Below are 20,859 nucleotides of genomic sequence, written 5' to 3' on the forward strand. Positions count from 1 at the left end.
ACATTGCCCAGCCCAATCAAACACAAAAACAACATCAGTAGCTGAACTTTTCTAAGCAATAGTTTGATGGATCCTAGAACATCCCTAAGAGCACAATCATTTTCTCTAATTCTCGACATCCACAAATTACAGCATTAAACTGAAACAGACTTCAGTCTTTAGCCATTTACTGTAAAGGGAGTAAAACTCCCTTTTACGCTAATTAAACTAATCCATCAAACCAATTATTCACCGCTAGATGGTAGACCTGTCCAGTATGTTGTGATTCTGGTTTCAGGGATGTGTACAGCTTAGACTCTGAGGCCTGAGTGAGATATGAGGTTACTGTTTGTGTTAAATAATTATGATGTTTTCTTTGCTTGGCTGGTGTTTCTTTGTCAGGGATGCATGTCGAGCCAGAACTGGAAAATAACTTTCCCACTGAGTATGAAAATAGTATGTCCACTATGTTAATGTGAGTTTAGCATCACTGTGTACAATTACAGGCTGTTGTCCATGTATTCTTCTGCATACTTTGTTAGCACCCTTTCACCCTGTTCTTCAACACTCAGGACCCCCACAGAGCAGGTATCATTTGGGTGGTGGATCATTCTCAGCGCTGCAGTGACACTGAAGTGGTGGTGGTGTGTTAGTGTGTGTCGTGCTGATAGGAGTGGATCAGACACAGCAGTGTTGCTGGAGTTTTCAAAACCCTCTGTGTCACTGCTGGACTTAGAATAATCCACCAACCAAAAACATCCAGCCGACAGCATCCTGTGTCATTGATGAAGGGTTGGCAGACGACCAACACACACTCTGCAGGGACAGATGAGCTACTGTCTCTGTCTCTCTTTACATCTACAAGGTGGACCAATGAGGTAGGAGTGTCTAGCAGAGTGGACAGTGAGTGGACACAGGGTTTATAAACTCCAGCACTGCTGAGTCTGATCCACTCGCACCAGCACAACACACATTAACACTCCAACACCTCAGTGTTAATACAGCACTTAGAATGATCCATGACCCAAATCATACCTGGCTTTGGGGGTCAGAAGCATTGAAGAAAAAGGAGACAGGGAGCTAACCAAGTATGCAGAGTAACAAATGGACTACAGTCTGTAATTATAAAACTACAAAGTGCTCCTGTGTGGTCAGTAGTATGGTTGATCGATGTTCACTATATTAATGTGTGTTTTTAATTGCTGTAATAATCACACTGTCCCATATTTGCAAGAGGAAAACTGGCTACTGGAACATATTCATGTGATGCCAATGTGCGTCAGACTCATGACAAAAACAATGGCATCATTTTCCATTGTGTTCAACATCGAAGCTGAGACCCATCAAGTAATTTGAGGATGTTTTTATTTCAAATGAACTCTATTTAAAATGCAATATAATGTATGAAATAAGGTGCTGCATTTCTGTCAGCAATGAGATGGGACACAAAGGAATCTAAATCCTGCATGTATCCTCTGGGTCAGATCTGCGGGAGGTCTGTATAATACATAATGCAGAAAACAGGTTTAATTTCTCCCAGTAATGCTCTGTTTTTAACGACATTCTCTCTGGAATAAATGCAGCTTCCACCATTTTGTGTTCACTGTGCCTCCACCCCAGCTCCAAAGCAACACACTTACACATACACACACATACACATATATACACAAACTCGATATGAAATACTCAGTACAGGAAACAAACAGAGATTCTTACATATTTTAGCTAACTTTAAAATGAAATATTTGGCAGATTTTATCAGATTAAATCAGAATTGTGCTTAAGATCAAGATTTGAGATTTTCATTTGGCTCTTATTCTTGTATTAATTTTTCTATAAATATATGATACATAAGGAATATCTACAGTAATATACATCAACATATAAAACACAACATAAAAAATTCATTCTATTGATCCTATGTCTGAATGGAACCAAACAAAACTTCAGATATTATTAATATATTTGCTGTATATTAAACTGCCAAATGTTTAACATTTCCCTATGCAAAATAAAAAATATATGTATCATATACTGTGCATTTACATTCACAACTAGAGATGTCAACACATCAAAGGCCTGCCACATTTCTTAAGACATCCAGATGAAATGGAAAAGGACACAGCACAAACGCACACCTTACAGTAGCAGATCTGAGCTGGACTTACCCAGTCACCCTGATGGCAGAGTCCCTGCGAAGCAGAGTCCCTGGGTGTTATTCCATGTTATTCCCTCTTTCTCTCTCTCTCTCCCTCAATCCTGTCGTGTTTGTGTGTGTGCTGCTCAGCCTCTCCCTGCTTCAGACTGGGTGGGGGGGTTGGGGTGGGCAAGATGGGTTTGCAGGGCCTGGAACACAGTAGTGCGTCAGGGCAGGGGTTGAGAGAGAGAGAGAGAGAGAGAGAGAGAGAGAGAGAGAGAGAGAGAGAGAGAGAGAGAGAGATTTCTCTGCCCTACAAAATGGCTGTGATGCTGGAGCTGAGGATGCTGAGCAGTGGTGAGTCGGTGATGACATCATGAGCGTCACAGAGAATGGCTGCACAGAGGGAGGGAGGTAGGTGGAGAAAGGGAGGGAGGGGGAGAGAGAGAACAACAGAGAGAGGAAGGGGGAGGGAAAGAGAGAGAGAGAGACTGCTGACCAACCTAAATGTTCAATCATCGAGAGTGAAGGCAGTAGAAAGGACAGAGGCAATTAAGGAGAGAATGAAAGAAGTGGAAGAGGAAAGAGAGAGAGACACAAAGGGGAAAATGGAGAAGAAGCATATTATAATTTTGTCATTGAAATACACACAACTTAAATACATAAATCTATAAACTGTTTACTTTCATAAATAATCATGAATCTGATTAGGAAAGACTGATCCACTGGGAGGAATAACACTACCATGACAGACAGCTTCATTCTTATCAATGACAATACAGGTTATTTCTATATTTGCGTGTTTGTCGTCTGGTCTGCTTGTTATTTGCATACATTTCATTCTGTGTACATGTCCTTTTTATACATTTGTCTTTTTGTGTTTATTTCTTTCTTTGTGTGTTTCTAATATCTGTGTGCGTGTTGGTGTATTATTTTTTTTTTTTTACTGTTTTATGTTTTCGGGTGCCTTTTTCTCTTTTATACGCATGTTTGTGTTTCTTTTTGTGTGCCCAATGATTCCGGGTAGGCTCTGGACCCACCGCAACACTGAACTGGATAAGCGCTTACAGACAATAAATGAATGAATTAATTAATTAATTTGCCATTCAGAAACAGCCGTCTCCTGCACCTGTCTTTTTGGCGTTTCATGATGGAAATAGTCAGCAAATAAAAGAAGTGTACACCAGTTATTTCAGTGTTTTTTGTTTGTTTGTTATTTGAAATATAAATATGAAAAAAAAATCATAATTCTCATATTGTGTAGTCTCGGTCACACAACTACTGTGTCCTGGGATTGTGGGTTTGAGCTCCTCTTCAGACGACTGTAAAGTGTTTGGTGTGTTCTCCCCGTGTCTGTGTGGGTTTTTTCTGGATGTTCCGGTTTCCTCCCACAGTCCAAAAACACATGTTGGTAGGTGGATTGCAGACTCAATAGTGTCCATAAGTTTGAGGGTGTGAATAAAGTTTTGTGTGTGTGTGTGTGTGTGTCGCCTTGCGAAGGACTGGTGCCCCCTCCAGGGTGTGTTCCCGTCTTGCGCCCACTGATTCTGGGTAGACTCCACATTGCAACCCTGAACTGGATAAGTTTTTTAACTGGATAATTTTGAGTCTGAAACTTATGAAACATTAGTAAAGCTTTTGTGACAAAGGCTTTGCAGCTGATGATGGTCCGGAAAAACTAGGCTTGCTTCATCTTTTTTTCTAAATGTCACTGAATCCTCTGAATTACGAGGTCACGTGAATCTAGATTGTAAATGTAGCTCCTTTACCATTTTTAGACCTAGGGATCTGGGTACAATGGCAATTAAAAATTATGGCACAACAAATCAGGTTTTCTCACTTCCTCACTCATGTTTTTAAATAAATTTTAACATGGTATGCCATGCCATCACTGTTATTGTTTCAAAACATGCTACTTATTTCTCAGGGTGCACATACAGTAACCACACAGAGGAGACTATTGTACACTATAGTATGTGTATGGTGGACATTTTCTGAAGAACAGCACCTCCTGCTGGATGATTTCCAGTTTGAATGCTCGTTGATCCAACCCAGTCTCATTTCAAGCTTTCATAAATCCTTAAAGATTCTCATTAAAATGCACTGCTATTTAAATCAGAGTTGCACAGTAAGAGGGATGATAAAACTACTGTGACACATAGTGCGATTGAATCTCAGCTTCTGTCAATAAGTGTTACGTCAGAGCATGCATTCGAGGTTTAGAGGCAGCAGGGGCTCGTCCAGGACCCTGTACTTCCGCTCTGTGTGAAATGGGAGCTGAACACTGCTACGGTGCAAAGGCCAAGCGGAGGCAAACAACAGGCCCTCACTTATTTACCAGGCCATGTAATTATTGACTGTAGGGTCAGCAGTGGCAAAGATGCCAAGGCCGAAGTTCATGCAATGGAGACACATCAGTGCTCAGCACATCCAGAAATCCAAAGATACAACACTGCAGTGACTCAGAGATTAGATCAGTGATGCAATTCAAAAGGATGCTGAAAGTGTTTTTACTGTTAGGTCCAGGTCTCTAAAGAGTAAGGCAAGGTGACGCAAAATGACGGAACTCCATTCAGAGCGACTGTGACCGTGTTACACAAACACACACCTGTGGACAGTTTCACACACATTCATCCAGTCACACACACACCCACCTGTGGGCAGTTATGCAACAAAAGTTGTGCATCACAAACAGACATTGAAATATTGTAGGCGGTGGTCACTGAAGCAGGTTTAAATGAGCCGGTCTTCTTAATGCAGGCAGTGGGTAGATCATACATTGTCCCACTGACCCCTTTGTCCCTGAGTATTTAGACAGACACAAGCTGTACATTTCCTGAGCTGCAGGGTTCAGGTTTCAAAGGGATGTTAAAGGAGCAACAACATATGAGAACATGATGTGCTATTGATACCGAGCTGCGCGGCCCAGTATGGAGGTTTATTATTCCTGTTACAATAACAGTGTAGTGACATATTCACAGTCCCGGACCTGTTTTGGTCAAAACCCCACAAGCCCCACATCAGCGTTCTCTCCCCTGTCTAAACAAAGTAATTTTTTTTTCATAAAACTTCACAACATTCACAAGAAGAAGGTGCATATTTGCATCAATGTAAAATCGACAGAGCACAATCCAGGAGTCAGGATGGAATGGATGCAAACTTGAAAGTATACGTATATGAAAGGGAAAACAGTACAATTCCAGGTACTAAAGACATATCCTTGAAGGGACCACCCCTTGTGACAGTGTAGCACCTTTATTTTCAGAGCGTGTGTGAATAAAAGTTCAAGTCCATGTCCTTGTGTATGAGTTTCCTCCAGCCAATCCCCTCTCATGGATGTGGTCCACTCCTCTTTGAAGGCAGTAAACAGCAGAGATGGACATCAGAGGGATCAATAGAGTATGTCACACACAGCACCTGCACAGAGTAGACTACGCTCATCTCCACTTCAGTGGGCCTTTCACATCACAAACATCACACAAAGACCATCGCTGTTCTCTATGGGTCCAATGGGACCACATTAACAGTTTGTACACTTCAAAAAGCCATTCTCTGGTAATTCTCAAACAGATATAAGGTTGTGCTTATATTTCTAAGCCAGTTCTATTAATCTATACCAAAGCAGGACATGATTTGCTGTTGTCTTTCAGTTCTGATTCTCCTAGCGTTCCTATTGACCTAAAAGATAAATAAAATGTAAACAAATGTCATAACACAACTGATCTTCTGACGTACATTTGGGGTCAATATCTGTGATAACGTCCACTGAACTGTCTGAGTCTGCACTTCTCTGCTCTCACTGATCTTGTTGGTTCTATGAGTGTTGTTTCACCTCATGTTCTAGATCAATAAACCCAGAGAACCCATGGTTTCTTGAACAGGTTTAAAATGAGGTGAAGGCAAATACTGTAACACAGCCTTCAGTGGATCACTGCTTACAGAGAACTCACTGCATATACACAAACATAGAAATGACGTGAAGGTCACGTGTGTGTGTGTGTGTGTGTGGTGGGGAGGTGGCAGTTGTACCTATTTTTAAGGGGATGATCATGTTTTTAAACCAAAACACAGCTCTGTAAATGAGAAACAAACTTATGTCTTAATCTGAAATGGCTCAGGAGCTCTCTCCCGCCAATGCCCACTCAGGCCTGGATGTTGCTCTATTCTTGCTCCATAGGTGACTTACTTATGCTGTTACAGTTACATTACTTAAGGTGGAACTGACACTATTCAGGAGAGCGATAAATGCATGAAAGTAAACACAGAGAAAGTGCTACAAAACTAAACAGCTTGAATTACAAATGAGTTTCTGTGGGAATTCAAACAGTGAATAAAAACATCTTTCTCAAACACATAGTTCCACCTTAAAAGATGTGGAGCTTCTAAATGAACACAAACAGGGGGGGGGGGAGTTTTTGTTTTGCTGAGAGTACAGAAATTCTACAGAATCATTTACAATGTCTTTAATAGAGCAACCGCCTCTATAAATACAAACCCAAAATACAAAAGGTTTGAGGCTCTAAATTGTCTCCTGAACAAACCAAAATTAAATATGGGAAATATTAACATTTAAAGGCTTACTAACTTAATTATTAAAAGCAATATTGATTTTGTTTAATGGTTGTGAGATTGCAGATTTACAGCCCTAGCTGTAAAAATGTATTCTCTCTCCAGGGAGGTGTTCGGCATTGCATGGATATTGATGAATATTATCCCCTCTACTACTGGACACAACTGAGTTGAGGCTTAAGTTATCTGATTAACTGAGAAATCCTGCCTTGTGGAACAAATCCCAGGAGCAGTAGAGTGTGGGGGGTGTTAGTATCAGTTGTGTGAGAGTCTGAGTGACGCAGGACCTGTGCTCCAGAGGTCAAAGACCCGTTGGTTTTAAATGTTGACAGCAGCTCGAGGCAGAGCTCAGTTTTCCTGCAGAATGTTTCCCAAGGCTTTGCTGTCCAGGGGTGGTGTATTTGCGGCTGGATGGACGTCCCAGCGGTCGATGTCCTGCGTGTCCATTCCGCCGCCGGCCTGCATGCTGAGGCCCCTGGAGGTGCCCCCACGATACCTGTTCGGTCCTGGACCCTCCAATGTGCCCCCACGCATCCAGGCTGCCGGGGGCAGGCCCATCATCGGACACCTACACCCAGAGATGTACGAGGTATGGAGAGTATACTTGGGCTTCTTTATGTACACTAAGCCTAGAAACAGCAACAATGAGACACATAAAATAACATTGAGTCTAAACAGCAGGTTTATTACTCTTAGGTTTTAAGCCTTAAAATAACACTAGGTAGTATTTTTACCTTAAAACAGCAGCTTCAAAATCACTGTGATGATCCACTGAGCTGTAATAGGGAGATCACACTTAACCCCTAAATTGCTGGCTTATTTTTAAACTCTTATTCTCCTTAATAATGTTGTTATTAACCCTTTAAATTCCATTTGCATTATGCAGGTAGTAACCCCTTACGGTAGGGTTGCTATTCAGTGATTATTTTTTAGGCTTTTATTCGGTTTCTGAGCCCTTTAACTGCCGGCCTGAACAGGATGACGGGTTTAAAGAACTTACTCACTGACTACAATGCATTACTGAGTAACTGGGAAAATTATATGTGAATCCACACACAAACTTGTAGGGCCAGTTTCCCGGCCCAAGATTAAGTATATGCCCAGACTAAGACATACTTCCAATGAAGATTCATCACAGACACTGCTGGTTAGTCCAAGACATGGCTTAATCCATGCCCAAGTGTGGCCCAATGGCAGAACAGGTAATGCCACACAGCAGCAGGGGTACTAGGTGGGATCCTAGAGTGTAGATTTAAATGATTATTTATATATTAACATATATTTCATAGTTTCTACACTCATTGTCCACTCTTATACACTGTGTTCTCTCACTGTCCACTCTTTTAGACACTCCTCCCTAGTTGGTCCACCTTGTAGATGTAAAATCAGAGACAGTAGCTCATCTGTCGCTGCACAGTGTGTGTTGGTTATTCTCTATTCCTTCATCAGTGGACATAGGAAGCAGTCGGCTGGATGTTTTTGTTTGATGGATTATTCTCAGTCCTGTAGTGACACTGAGGGTTTAATAACTCCAGCACTGCTGTGTCTGAACACACCACCACCGTGTTAGTGAAAAAGGGGTTATTGAAGTATGCAGAGCCACAGATGGACTACACTATGTAATTGCAAATCTACAAAGTGCTCCTGTGTGCTCAGTGGAGCTGAGAGAATGAACAGTGAGTGTTGAAATGAGGTGGTGATAATGTTATTGAGTAATCACTGTAAACTTTTCAAGACTTCCTTATTTAAGAGGTTAATTTAAAGGATTATTAGGATTTTTATATTTATAGGTATTTATTCAGGGCTTCAAGGGGTTAAACTGCAGTTTGTCTTTTGCAGATCATGAACGATATAAAGAAGGGGATCCAGTATGCTTTCCAGACGAGGAACCACATGACTCTGGCGATGAGCGGCTCTGGACACACGGCAATGGAGTGTGCGGTGTTTAACACAGTGGAGCCGGGCGAGAGTGTGCTGGTGTCCATTAATGGAGTGTGGGGAGAGAGAGTGGCCGAAATTGCTCAGAGAATCGGTAGGATTGACACTCACACATACTGGTTCCACTATACATGTTCAGACTTTTCACAGATATGATTCGTGTCGCTAAGAAATAATAATAAATAATAATAATAATAATGTAAAAAAATATACTAAATTACATTTATAAAACGCTTTTCAAGAACCAAAAGACACTTACAAGTTACAGTTGACATTGGCAATACAGCAACAGACAGAAAAGATAAGAAAACATGAAAAACACACATTTATGTTGAGTTGAATGGGAGGTTGAATGCAAAGGAGAAAAGATTTTTAAACTGGGACCTAAAAGCCGACAGTGTGTTTACTGCTGGATTTGTGAGGGAAGACAGTTCCAGAGACAGGGAGCGCCATTGGAAAAAGCCCAGTTTCCAAGTCTGAGAAGATTAGAAGAGGGAATGGAGAGTCGGCCAGTGGTGGAGGTTCTACGGGTTCGTGGGGGTCTATGGGTCCAAAAGGTAGGAGAGGGCACATTTATTTTAGGCTTTTAAAGAGAGCAATGAGAATTTAAACTGAATATAGTGTTTAACAGGGAGCCAGTGAAGATTATTATTAAGGACAGGTGTTGTGTGTTGATGCAAGCAGGTGTGGGTGAGAAGGCAGGCTGCTGAGTTTTGAACCATCTGGAACTTATAGAGGGAAGAGGAATTAGTACCAGAGAGGAGAGAGTTACAGTAAAGAGGCTTAACATTAAATCTAAACCTAACCTTAGAAATCAAAAGAAAACTTTTGGCACCTTGTATCTGTGAACTGTGGGGATATTGCAAAGACTTCCTTTAATTTTGTGAAGACATACCACTAACTGTTCAATAATTACTAATAGCTTAACCCTAACCTTCATTTTAAAACATGTCTTCACCTTAAATGTAATGTTTTACATTGGGGAGACCAGCTGGTGACTCCCACAGGGAAGACAATTCCCCACATGGTGAATGTGTAAATACATTTTGGTCCAGACAGTGTGATATATTCCTGGTACACACAGATGCACAAACACACACACACACAAATGCACAGACACACAAACACAATCATCATCATCATGAATGCTCTGACCACTCTGCTCTTCTGCTTCAACTTTAACAGGGGCCAGAGTTCACACATTAGTAAAATCACCGGGTGGATATTTCACTAATGAAGAGATTGAAAAGGTAAAATCCTCCTTCCATTTTTGTGCCATAACTCCTCCCGTAGCCTGAGATATGGACATGGTTCCAAGTGCAGAATTATTTAACAACCATGCTATTTGTCACCTGACAAACCATATCAACCCTCAAGAAAATCCTTAGCAACACAAGAGCAACCTAGCATCGGCAACCACTGGGAGTACCTTAGCAACCTTATAAGTCACTATAGCAACCGCTATAGCAACCACCTGGAGCTGCTTAGCAAACACCATAACTACAACCTAGCAATGAGGACCACACAGGGCACCTATGCAACCACCTAAATCACCAAAGCAACCACAACAGCAACCACCTGCAACACCTTAGTAACTATGTGAAACACCATAGCAATTGTGCTAGGAACTACCTGGCATACAATAGCAACCACCTGGGACACCTGTGCAAATTCGTATATCACCATAGCAACTGCTAAAACAAACCACCCAAAACACCTTAGTAACACCGTAGCACCCACTAAGCAACACTTTAGCAATCACTGAAATATTGTAGCATCCACCTGTAAACACCATAGCACCCACCTAAGATAACATAGTGAAGACCACAGCAACCACCTTTTTTACCAAAGCAACTACATTGGCACCCACCTGGGATACCATTCCAACCACTCAGTGTAACATTAGGATCCCCACAGCAGATCTGGTCTGAATGTGCAATGTGTACTTTTGGTTTCGTGTACAGTTTCCGCGTAGCAAACACACACACTTTACATCTAGGATTACAATCTCTGTAAAATAAAGAAAATATGTATATATCTGCATTCTATATAATGTTTAAATCTAATATGTTAATATGTAAATCTAATAATGTTAATATCTAAAATTCTTTCAATACGCATATCGGCAGACTGCAATCTGTGTATCACCAACCTTCCTCAGAAAATACAGCATTTATAGCAGACATAGCATTTACTGCCTGTATGAAGTTCACAGTCTCAAAGTAGAGTGTTCCTCTGACCACAGGCTCTGTCCAAATACAAGCCAGTTCTGTTCTTCCTCACACACGGAGAGTCCTCCGCTGGACTGGCTCACCCCATTGATGGCATCGGAGACCTGTGTCACAGGTGAGGGGAATTAAAAAATAATAAATTATTTCACCACCATCAGAAATTAATGTATTAGTTCACTGTGTCCAAAGGTTTGTAGACACACATTATAAAGAGTGCATTCAGCTACTTTAAGGTTCACTGGCTGTGGAAACAGAAATGCAGTTGTGAGTAAAATATGACACTTGCAGATGTAGATGAGTCTATGGTCACCATCCCCAATGGCAAGGGTGGGATAGAGGGGTATAAACCCCCAGAAGACTTGACCCAGCTAACAAAATTACATTCTCAGGACGCTCCCCTAATGTTCCATTTTGCTTGTGGGAACATTGCACTGGAATGTTCCCTTCAATGTGAATTTGTCTAGGTTTTTTAATGTTCTCAGAATGTTTTTCTTAAGTTTTCATTTTTCAAGTTTATTAACACCAATAATTTAATATTCTAGGAATCTTGTCTTGGAATACTGTTAGAATGTTGCAAAATTATGTTCTTAGTATGTTCCCATAATGTTTTATTTTGATTGCTGGGTAAGTTGCTTTGGAATGCTCCCTCAGCAATAACCTGTCCAGTTTTCTTAATGTTTCCAGAACATCTTTCCCCTGAATGTTACCTGAACATTATATTAACTGTCAATTTAATGTTCTTTGAAGGTTTATAGTTTTAGTTTTCATGTACTTTCTATTTCACTCATTGTAAGTTAGTAGAATGTATACACTATAACATCTCTTGTGCAAGGCAGTGGAACTTTTATTTTGTTGTTTTTGTACCTTGTGTCAGGAACATTCAGCAGTGCACGAGGAACATTCAGGAGTGCTGTGTACTCTGTATGTAGTACAGAGTATGAGTACAGTGTCTCTCAGTATGTAGTAATATTAAGCCCCCATAAGAGGGCTCAAACATTCCCGTTTTTTGAAAAACAAAAATACTTTCTCCAAATCACTTATTTTTTTACCATTTTACCAATTTGCTATGGTGGTGTAATTTAATAATGATAAAACTCAACTGCTATGATAATGACATACTGAGGGAAAATCAGTGCAAGATTATTGAATTAAAATTTAATTAAAAAGTCAAAAATCCAAACTTTTTAGGGGGCCTCTGTATGCTCCACCTGCAAAGTAAACAAGCAGGTTTATTAAATATATCTTCGTATTTATCAGTTCTTGTAAAGTATTTTTCCAGTCTACCCTATCCATTCAGGGCAGCTAAAACACAGATTTCTTATACTGCATTTTTGTTTTACAAGTAGTCAGTGTGCAAGGGGTGCCTGTGGCTTCTTATTCCTTCTTTACTCATGATTAAATCACTTGCTTGTGATAAGGCTGCACTGTCCAGCAGAAGTTTAAAGAGCAATGCCAATGAAATTACTTAATTATTTAGGAAGAAAACCACCTGGTAGATCTTTGTGTTCTTTTGATAGTATATATGAAGTTTGGAATAACATTCTTTCGGCTTTAATTTTTTAGTCATACATTTTAGAGTATAATGGTTTATACTCATAATCCTCGTTTGACTGATGTATATATAATATGTAAACATTGACACAAAAAGCAGAGACTTAAAGCTTTAATTTGGTACTTTGTCGATATTGGACATGTAATACTTCAGTTATACTAACGCATATAAACACTGAGCGAGATATCAGCTAGCTAAATTAGTTAATGTTCGCTAACATTAAATAGCTGTCAAGTAATGTTTGCTGTTAAACTGCAGTTAGCAAATAAAAGGTATTAAATCTATGGGATTTGTTCATATAATGCTCTACAAACCTCTCATAAACAGGTAATAATAACAAAAACATTATTTTATTCAGCACTTTTACCTTCTCAGTAGAGCGCCTTGTCTAGAATTTACTGGACAAAACTGGCTCCATTTGGATTAAACTGGTTCCTCAAACCGCCAATTCTCTGTAACCTTGGCAACAGTATGCAAAATGGGCTGCACTGTGGAAAACAAGTTATTTCTCCTAATAGCAATGTTTCATGCAGTTTATAAAATTTCAGTTTGGAAAAGTTAGGAAAACGTAAAAGATTAAGTAAAAGATAATCGTTAATATATTATTGAATCAAAGGATCTGAGCCACTTTGACAAGGGACACATTTATGGTCATAAGGATCACTATTGTTTCACTGCTGCGTGTGGGGACTTAGGCGAGCCACTCTGGTCCAATAATGTATGTTCTGACCCGGTTCTATCAGAGTAGTGTTTACTCTTTCAGCAGTGTGTGCTGCGGTAGCTCTTCTGTGGGATTGGACCAGACGGACTCGCTTTCACTCCCTTCTGATATTCCCCCTCAGCAGGGGGCACTGTAACCACATCATTAATGTAATTCACATCATCTGGCAGTGGTTTTAGTCTTGTGGCTGATGTGTGCATATAGTATAGTAACATGCTACATTCTCAGTCTTTATCATCAGGGCTGTTGAGCTGCTGCATTAATCCTAATTCTGTGTTATTTGGATTGATATTTAGATTTGTTTTCTACTGAAGACCTGTCAGTTTCAACCCGGTGGAAACAAAATTTTATAAGACTTAAGCGTACATGTATAAACAACAGCCAAAAACCTTATTCCTCCATGGGCAGTCAAGTGTATGGAATCAGGTGTAGTTTAATCTGAGGTGTGTTGTCCAGGCTGAACACACTGCGTACTGTGTGTTTATATCCCTCCAGACACAACTGCTTGTTTTTAGTGGATTCAGTGGCATCACTGGGAGCTGCTCCTTTGCTTATGGACCAACAGAGTAAGTACAGGGATGATTACAGTGCTCCTCTGTGATTAGTTACGAGTGATTGATTACTGCAGTAACTGAAATGGCTAACTGAATCTCTTACAGATATTGATATTCTGTACACTGGCTCGCAGAAAGCCTTAAACGCTCCTCCAGGAACAGCTCCCATTTCATTCAATGACAGGGCATGGTGAGTGTGTGTGTGTGTACCAGATGACTGTTCCCTTTTAAACTGGAAACAAATCTGTCAGAGGTACGAGTGTGCCTAAAAATTTAGTTAAAAATTAAGGTTCTACTAAAGGGTTCTATCTAGAAACCAACACTTGAAGAACCTTTTGCATGATTAAAGGTTTTTTTTTATCATGAAAGGGTTCTTCAGATTGATGGAGAATGTGCTATAGATGCTTCTACATAGATCCTTTTAAAAAAGCTTGACATCATGACAATAGAGGAAAGGTTTTTAGTGTGGTATAGAACCCTTTTCTAAAAGGTGCTGTAAAGAATCAATCTGAAAAACCCTTTCACAATGCAAGAAGCCATTAATCATGCACAGGGTCCTTCGGGTGTTCAGGGTTCTATAGAGAATCATTTTATTTACCAAATAACCCTTGTAGAACCATAACTTTTAAGGGTGTAGGTTTATTTGGATCATTAATGGGACCATGAAACATCAACTTCAGATCTGATGGAATTCTTTCAGATTTACCTCTACACCAGTGGCGGATGCTGGTCTTTCAAGGAAGGGAAGCTCAATTTCGGCCTACATCATAAAATATATCGGTTTATTTATACGTAAATTCTACCCTCTGTTCCTTTTCAAGAAAATGATCTGTGACCCTGTCGTATCAATAAGGCGTCTTTTCCAGGGACTTGACTAGTGTCCTCTCAATGGCCAGCAGAGCTAGGCTGCTTAAACGGCCCTGGCCCATGTGAAGTGTGTCCGCCTGTGAGTGATCTGTGACGGTGGTGGGGCTCAGCAGCACCCGCTGGACAGAAACTGTGATAGAAGTCAGAAAGAGTGATAGAAATCAGTCTCCAAACACAAGCAGCTACCAAAAAAAACACCAGAAATAGAAGCTCCATTTGTCGCTAGTCGTTTTTAACAAAGAAAATGCCGCTAAGAGGAGTAAAGAAAGTCTGGTTCAACTCAGAACAGAATGAAAATGTAATGCTCCCACGGATCTTTACACCAAAGGATCGCTGATTCGCTCATTTCGCTGTCAATCAAAAAGGGATTCAGCCTCAGACAGATCATCCAATCATCATGCAGAAGCTGAGCGTCCGGGCCAGCCGAGGCCAGCCCACTGCCCCATAGACCCCCAGAGACGCTGAGCGTCCGATGGGCGGGACAAAGCCCAGCATTTATCCAATGACTCGTCTCGTTTCGCTGCTTCGCTATTGAACGCTATGGACGCCCAGCGTCCGCACTGTTTAAGTCACTGTGAGGCTGTGGGAATGATTGAGAGGAAAGCCGCGACTTTACCAGTGATAAGAAGCTGATTCTGAACAAAAGTTGAGCGCGTTGTAGTGCATATTTATTCAGTGACATGTACACACAACAGTATATATTTGATCACTTATTTTTTATATTTTAGGGGAAGCTGAGCTTCCCTTGCAGTCTTAGAGCAATCGCCACTGCTCTAAAAACAGACCCCTGGCTGCCGCGGTGGCCTTATTTAAAACAAATAAAGCTTTTTCATTTATTTTACATTAAAATCAGATTTGGCCAGAAAAAATACTGAGGCAAAAATGATGCGGTGAACATCCTGCCTTCACATCAACAGAATGTTTCCAGCAGATTATTCCAACCATATTTGTGATTATTTAAAGATACTATTCATAGACTTTATTTTTTTCCCTTTTCTCTCGTACAGCCACAAGATGTTCAACAGAAAAACGAAACCCGTGTCCTACCTCCTGGACATGACACATCTGTCCAACTACTGGGGCAACGATGGCAAAACTGCGAGAGAGTGAGAGCACTGTCAACACAGAACACACACAGAACCGTCAGCCTCTAAAACCCACCTAACTTTTCTGTTCCTCTGCATCATAGTTACCATCACACCGGACCCGTCTCTGGCTTCTTCACCCTCAGAGAGAGTCTGGCCATCCTCGCTGAGAGGGCAAGTACCTTCATCCCCATTATCATCATCACAAAATAAACATTCAAGGACAGGACATGTTGGATATTTTACATCTGAAAGACACAGAAAACTGTGCAAAGCCTGGGCCCAGAGCCTACAGAAACAGGAACACACCCCAGACAGGGCTCCAGTCCATCGCAGGGCATCACACACTCACCTGTGGACAGTTCCCCAGTCACACCACCCTCCTGTGTCTGTTTGGGGTATGGGAAGAAATACCCAAAAACTCTGTATAAACAAAATTTGAGCTATGTGTCTGAATGTTTGTGTTCGTTTGAGGCTATTTATTACTTCTCAATTATGCCAGGGTCTGGAGAACTCATGGACGCTCCATAAAGAAGTAGCCGAGTATCTGTGGAAAGGTTTAGAGGACCTGGGTCTGAAACTCTTCATCAAGGATAAGGTGAGGCATTTCATACTGAGATTGACTTCACTACATGCTGCTCATTTTAAAAGCGCACATATCCCCCTCTTCTCCACAGCAGTGTTCTCCCCCTGTCTAAACAGCCCTGTTTAGAACACCCACTTTCAGCTCCTGTTCCTTTAAATGATAAAGAGTCGCTCGCTGCCCACCCCAACCCGAGCGCACAGCAGAGAGGAGCGAGGAGCAGAAGCTCTGTTTTTTAGCCGTTTTCACTCCATTCTCATTTTCTCCGTTTTTACTCAGTGCTCATATTTCTCCACGCTCGTTGTGTCTGTTTTGCTGCGTTTAACCTCGTCTTTGCGCTCTCACATAAATGCCGGTCCAGTAATGTGATTGGACAGACTCAGACGAGGAGGTGGGTCATTTCTGAAATGCCAAACAACCATGTAACACAGCACAAAATATGAACGACTGGGTGGTTTTATTTCACAGTGCTAATGTTCTCTGAAATTTACGGACATGTCTGTATCATGTCTTTTATTTATTTAATTTTTTTAAGGATTTACGGCTGCCCTCCGTCACCACTATAGCAATTCCTGAAGGATACAACTGGAGGGAACTTTTGGCCTACATGATAAAGCACCACCAGATGGAGATGACAGGGGGACTGGGACCTTCTATAGGGATGGTAAGGAGATTCTTACAACACACACCTTTCTACTTCCATGATTTCTAGCTGGATTAAGTTAAGGTGTATGAGAGCTCTCCCATTAGATAGGACATCAGGAGCTGCAGTGAGGGCCTGGCAGCATTACAGGAAACATAATTAGCAAATGAGCATATGTAATCTAGAAAATAAAAAAAGTGCATGTAAAAGAAATATGGAAAATGGTGAAATGTGATTTGTTCAACAAACATTGACTTATTTAAAACATCAGCAGCAGTGAAAACACACACACATACAAAATGACTAGGGGGAGTGAACAAACACTAGAGCAGCAGGGTCAGGTATATTAGGTTCCTTCCCTCCCTTCCTCCCTATTTTTCCTGCATCAAACCAGCCAACCCGCTACAACTTCTAGTGTAGTGCTAACATACTTCTAGTATCCCTTAGAGGTGCTAGCAGAAACTGGTATTACTGTAGAAGTGTTTCTGCCACATTATTGGACAACCGAACCGAATGAAATCCATGAAGACCTGATTGGAGTACAGTGAAACCAGAGAAATGCTTATTAATAAAATCATACTTTAGTCACCTGTCCTGTTGCATACTGCACAACCCACTCTGATCTCTTTTCAAGGACAAAACGTGGAAATACCAGTTGTTGTGATGTTTGTTACATTGGGACCCAAAAATAATAGCAAAATACAGCAAGAAATGTGAAAAATATGCTGTTTCTTCGGCCTGTTTTATATTTTTCATCATTTGGCTTCATGGTGAACTGTGTCTGGGCTTTTATGGGTTAAAACAGAACATGAATAACCACTTTTGTGATATATTTCTGTCGCAGGTGCTTCGAGTAGGACTGATGGGCTACAACTGCAGCAAATATAACGCTGATAAGGCCCTGGCGGCCTTGGACGACGCTCTCAAAAACTGTCCAAAACGCAAAGCCTAGACACACACACACGCGCGCACACACACACACACACTTACGCACAAAGCACAGTCGCCACAGGTCATGGACACAATCCCTGTACAAACGCCAAACTTTGCACAGGGGAATTATGCACCTGAGGAACTGAGTACATACAAAACCCTCCATAATGTCATAATTTCCCTCTATTTACAACTGTTTTTAATTTCTACTCAAACTGTGCACATATGGTTAAAATGCACATTCTCAGGTGTTAAATGAAGTTCAGTTTTTCTATATAAAAATGTCAGCACATGTCAATGTACAAATACAAACCCAGGGAGAAGAAAATGTTTTGTCTCAAACATGGTACCCTTTTAAAATAACACTTTTCTAAAAGTTATAAAGGCTTAAAAACCTGATCCTTACATAGTAATTCATTATGTTGTAAACACCTTAATAGCCATTTATAATCATTCGTAACCCAGAGATACAAAGTCACCTCTTTTTTGTGTAATACTGAATGTGTCAGAGAACTCACTGACAATGACAAGGTAAAGAATAAGCTCAGAGTGGAGGACATGACTGAATCATTTCATAAGTTAGGATAAACACCTCATTGTTATTAATGTATAAAAAGATGCTCTGTTAATGGATAAAGGATCACAATATAATATTTTTCCCATAAAATGACAGCTTCAAAATCATTGTGATTCTTCACTGGCCTCTAATAAAAAGAACAGAGGCTCTGTCGTTGCTTCTCTGGGCTCAGCACTGCAAAAACGGCACTATGTAACTTTTGTAGCAGGGTAGGAAACCACATCCCCTCCCTCTTCCTTCCCATGGATTTCAGTATTGTGCTGTAAAAAATGAATTACACTAGGGGGAGCCCCAAGGAACCTAGTGTTCCTTTAATTGATTAAACTTGGTGGTTTACTGTTAAAACTGAGGCTTGATGGCTAAAGGAGGAGACAGTAAGTGAGGTTTAACTGTTGATGGATGTGGTTTCACTGTTTGGCAAATAACAGGTCATTGTTGCCCTTTCTGGCTATGTATTAAAAATGAATATTAATGCATTAACCGCAAAATTTATAACCATTAATAAACAGATTTTAAGTGATTTATAAACCTTTATAAGTGTAGACTTATTCTAAAGTGGTACCCCAGTCATCTTTCAGTAAACTCTTCATAAATGGCTTTGTGCATATTAATTGTGATAACTTTACTGCTTTGCTTGCAGAGTGAATGATCTGTTGAATTGAATATGATGTGTAAAGTGTACAGTAAACTGTCTTAAATTTCCACACAAATGCACCCGCCTGCTTTCATTTTAATTTTGACAAGTTGTCTGTAAAATAAGAGAATCTTTACAGTTTAAGTAGGTGTTTTGACTTTAGAAAACAAAACAGAGTTTTTGTTTTATTTCCTGAAATTCTCTTTACATCCCAATACCAAACAGTAAACCAAATGCTTTGACAACAGAAACATTCCTTCTCTATACAAAATTCCATGAAAACATCTCATCTCACCTGCCTGTCTACTATACCCCCTCAGAGCTACTCTGATCACTTTGCGTCATACATATGCACATGAAAGGGCACACAGAGGGAGAAAGAAAGAAGGCTTTCCAACAACAGGAGGCTGGATGAAGCCAGAGGGTGAATCACAGTAAGCATGGTGTAGCTGATGGGTGTTTTCTTACATGTGAGTGAGACATATAAAATTCATATAATTCCGCACCATTTGCTGCTCTCCAGTCGGTTTGCGCTGGAAACTGGTCTAATGTGTTTACAAAGCCCCAGTGTCAGTACATTATATATATATATATATATATATATATATATATACACACGTCTCGGTCCAGTATGGTAGGCTCACTTTCTCTCTCACTGTGCTCATAGGAGAGAAAAGGCATCTGTCATTTTTTTTTTTAGAAAACTGGGAGAACTCCAAATGCTGAAAAGCATGAACTGAGATGAGGATTTTGCTCTATTCCTGCTCCAAAGGTGGGTAACACACTGACCTATTTTTGCTGTTTCGGATCACTTAAGATGGACATGTCTCCAAACTTGGGAGACGACCAACTGCATTACAGAGGGTGCTACAAAACTAAACAACTTGAGATACAAATGAGTTTCTGTGGTAATTCAAACAGTGAATAGAAACTTTCAGAGTTACACTTCAGCCAACGTCCAACTTTTCTGCTGTATGAACAGAAAAGTTCGAAAATGAGCCAAATAAGATACTGTTTAGAAGCACAGCTGGCGCTAACAGGCTCTTGTGGTTTAGCACTTCAGTGAATTGAGCCTCAAAACACACATATTTAGAGGATTAAATATACTTTTCTGAGAATTATACCTGTTTACAGTTTAATTCCTTTCTCTTTTAACCCAAATTCACTGCTAACTTACAACTGTGGTGGGTTACCGGGCTGTCTCATAAGACTTTGAAATATTACCACCTTTGAATTTGTAGCACTGAATTTTTTGCACTGATTTTATGCATCTGAATTTTGTTGCTTTTGAATTTAAGTCTTCAGATTTCCACCTCTGAATATTTTGTTTTGCAATTATGCATCTGAATATAATTTCTATATAATAATTTTAATAATAAAATTTCTATATATTCTAATAATATTTAACCAGACATTGTGAATATACACACAGACATTCAGTGCTTAAACAAACACAACTTTATGAATTAAACTCTGCACTTTGGGATATTATATTTGTATTTGTATTCTTGATAATCTGAAAATTAAAAAATAAAAATGCCTTAGGACATATACTCCAAAATTCATGTTTCCACATATTCATCATGTCACTTGCTATATTCACTGGGCCATGACAAAAATTCCACAGTAAAATGTCTTCATCTTCAGGATATCAATAGTCTGTTATATTGTGCCTTTAGTGAGACTTTCAGATTTTTGAGACACTTTGAAAATAAAGAGATAATATCCGCGGAAGGAAGCTAAACTTGTGGTTTTTCCATGGTATGGAAGTTGTTCGTATTTTGCCATCTAGCAAGCGACAGAATGCAACTAGTGCAGCATTTAAGGTGAAAGAGAAAATCCAAATGAATCGATTG

The 20,859-nt window shown here is 40.2% G+C and overlaps 2 protein-coding genes and 1 long non-coding RNA gene across 3 annotated transcripts in view; 1 reads left to right on the forward strand and 2 right to left on the reverse strand.

Annotated features, from left to right (window-relative positions):
* kif1ab (kinesin family member 1Ab) overlaps positions 1-2,276 on the reverse strand; it is a 44,733-nt gene extending 42,457 nt beyond the window's left edge. The window contains exon 1 of the mRNA XM_066662123.1: positions 2,148-2,276. The gene's annotated coding sequence lies outside the window, so the exon portion shown is untranslated. The remainder of the gene's footprint in view (positions 1-2,147) is intronic.
* Positions 2,277-7,007: 4,731 nt separating this feature from the next.
* Positions 7,008-17,906, forward strand: agxtb (alanine--glyoxylate and serine--pyruvate aminotransferase b). The gene is made up of 11 exons (XM_066662131.1): positions 7,008-7,274; positions 8,525-8,717; positions 9,809-9,873; positions 10,869-10,969; positions 13,623-13,693; positions 13,787-13,871; positions 15,556-15,654; positions 15,738-15,807; positions 16,136-16,231; positions 16,752-16,880; positions 17,704-17,906. The coding sequence occupies exons 1-11, from the start codon at positions 7,008-7,010 to the stop codon at positions 17,809-17,811; spliced, it is 1,284 nt and encodes a 427-aa protein (XP_066518228.1). The 3' UTR covers positions 17,812-17,906.
* LOC136687631 (uncharacterized) lies at positions 7,181-13,601 on the reverse strand. The gene is made up of 3 exons (XR_010800495.1): positions 12,774-13,601; positions 10,776-10,958; positions 7,181-7,314 (listed from the first exon to the last, which is right to left on the reverse strand). It is a non-coding gene; the product is annotated as an uncharacterized lncRNA (long non-coding RNA).
* Positions 17,907-20,859: the final 2,953 nt, after the last annotated feature.

The sequence above is a fragment of the Hoplias malabaricus genome, chromosome 1 (genome assembly GCF_029633855.1).
Source record: "Hoplias malabaricus isolate fHopMal1 chromosome 1, fHopMal1.hap1, whole genome shotgun sequence".
Lineage (NCBI taxonomy): Eukaryota > Metazoa > Chordata > Actinopteri > Characiformes > Erythrinidae > Hoplias > Hoplias malabaricus.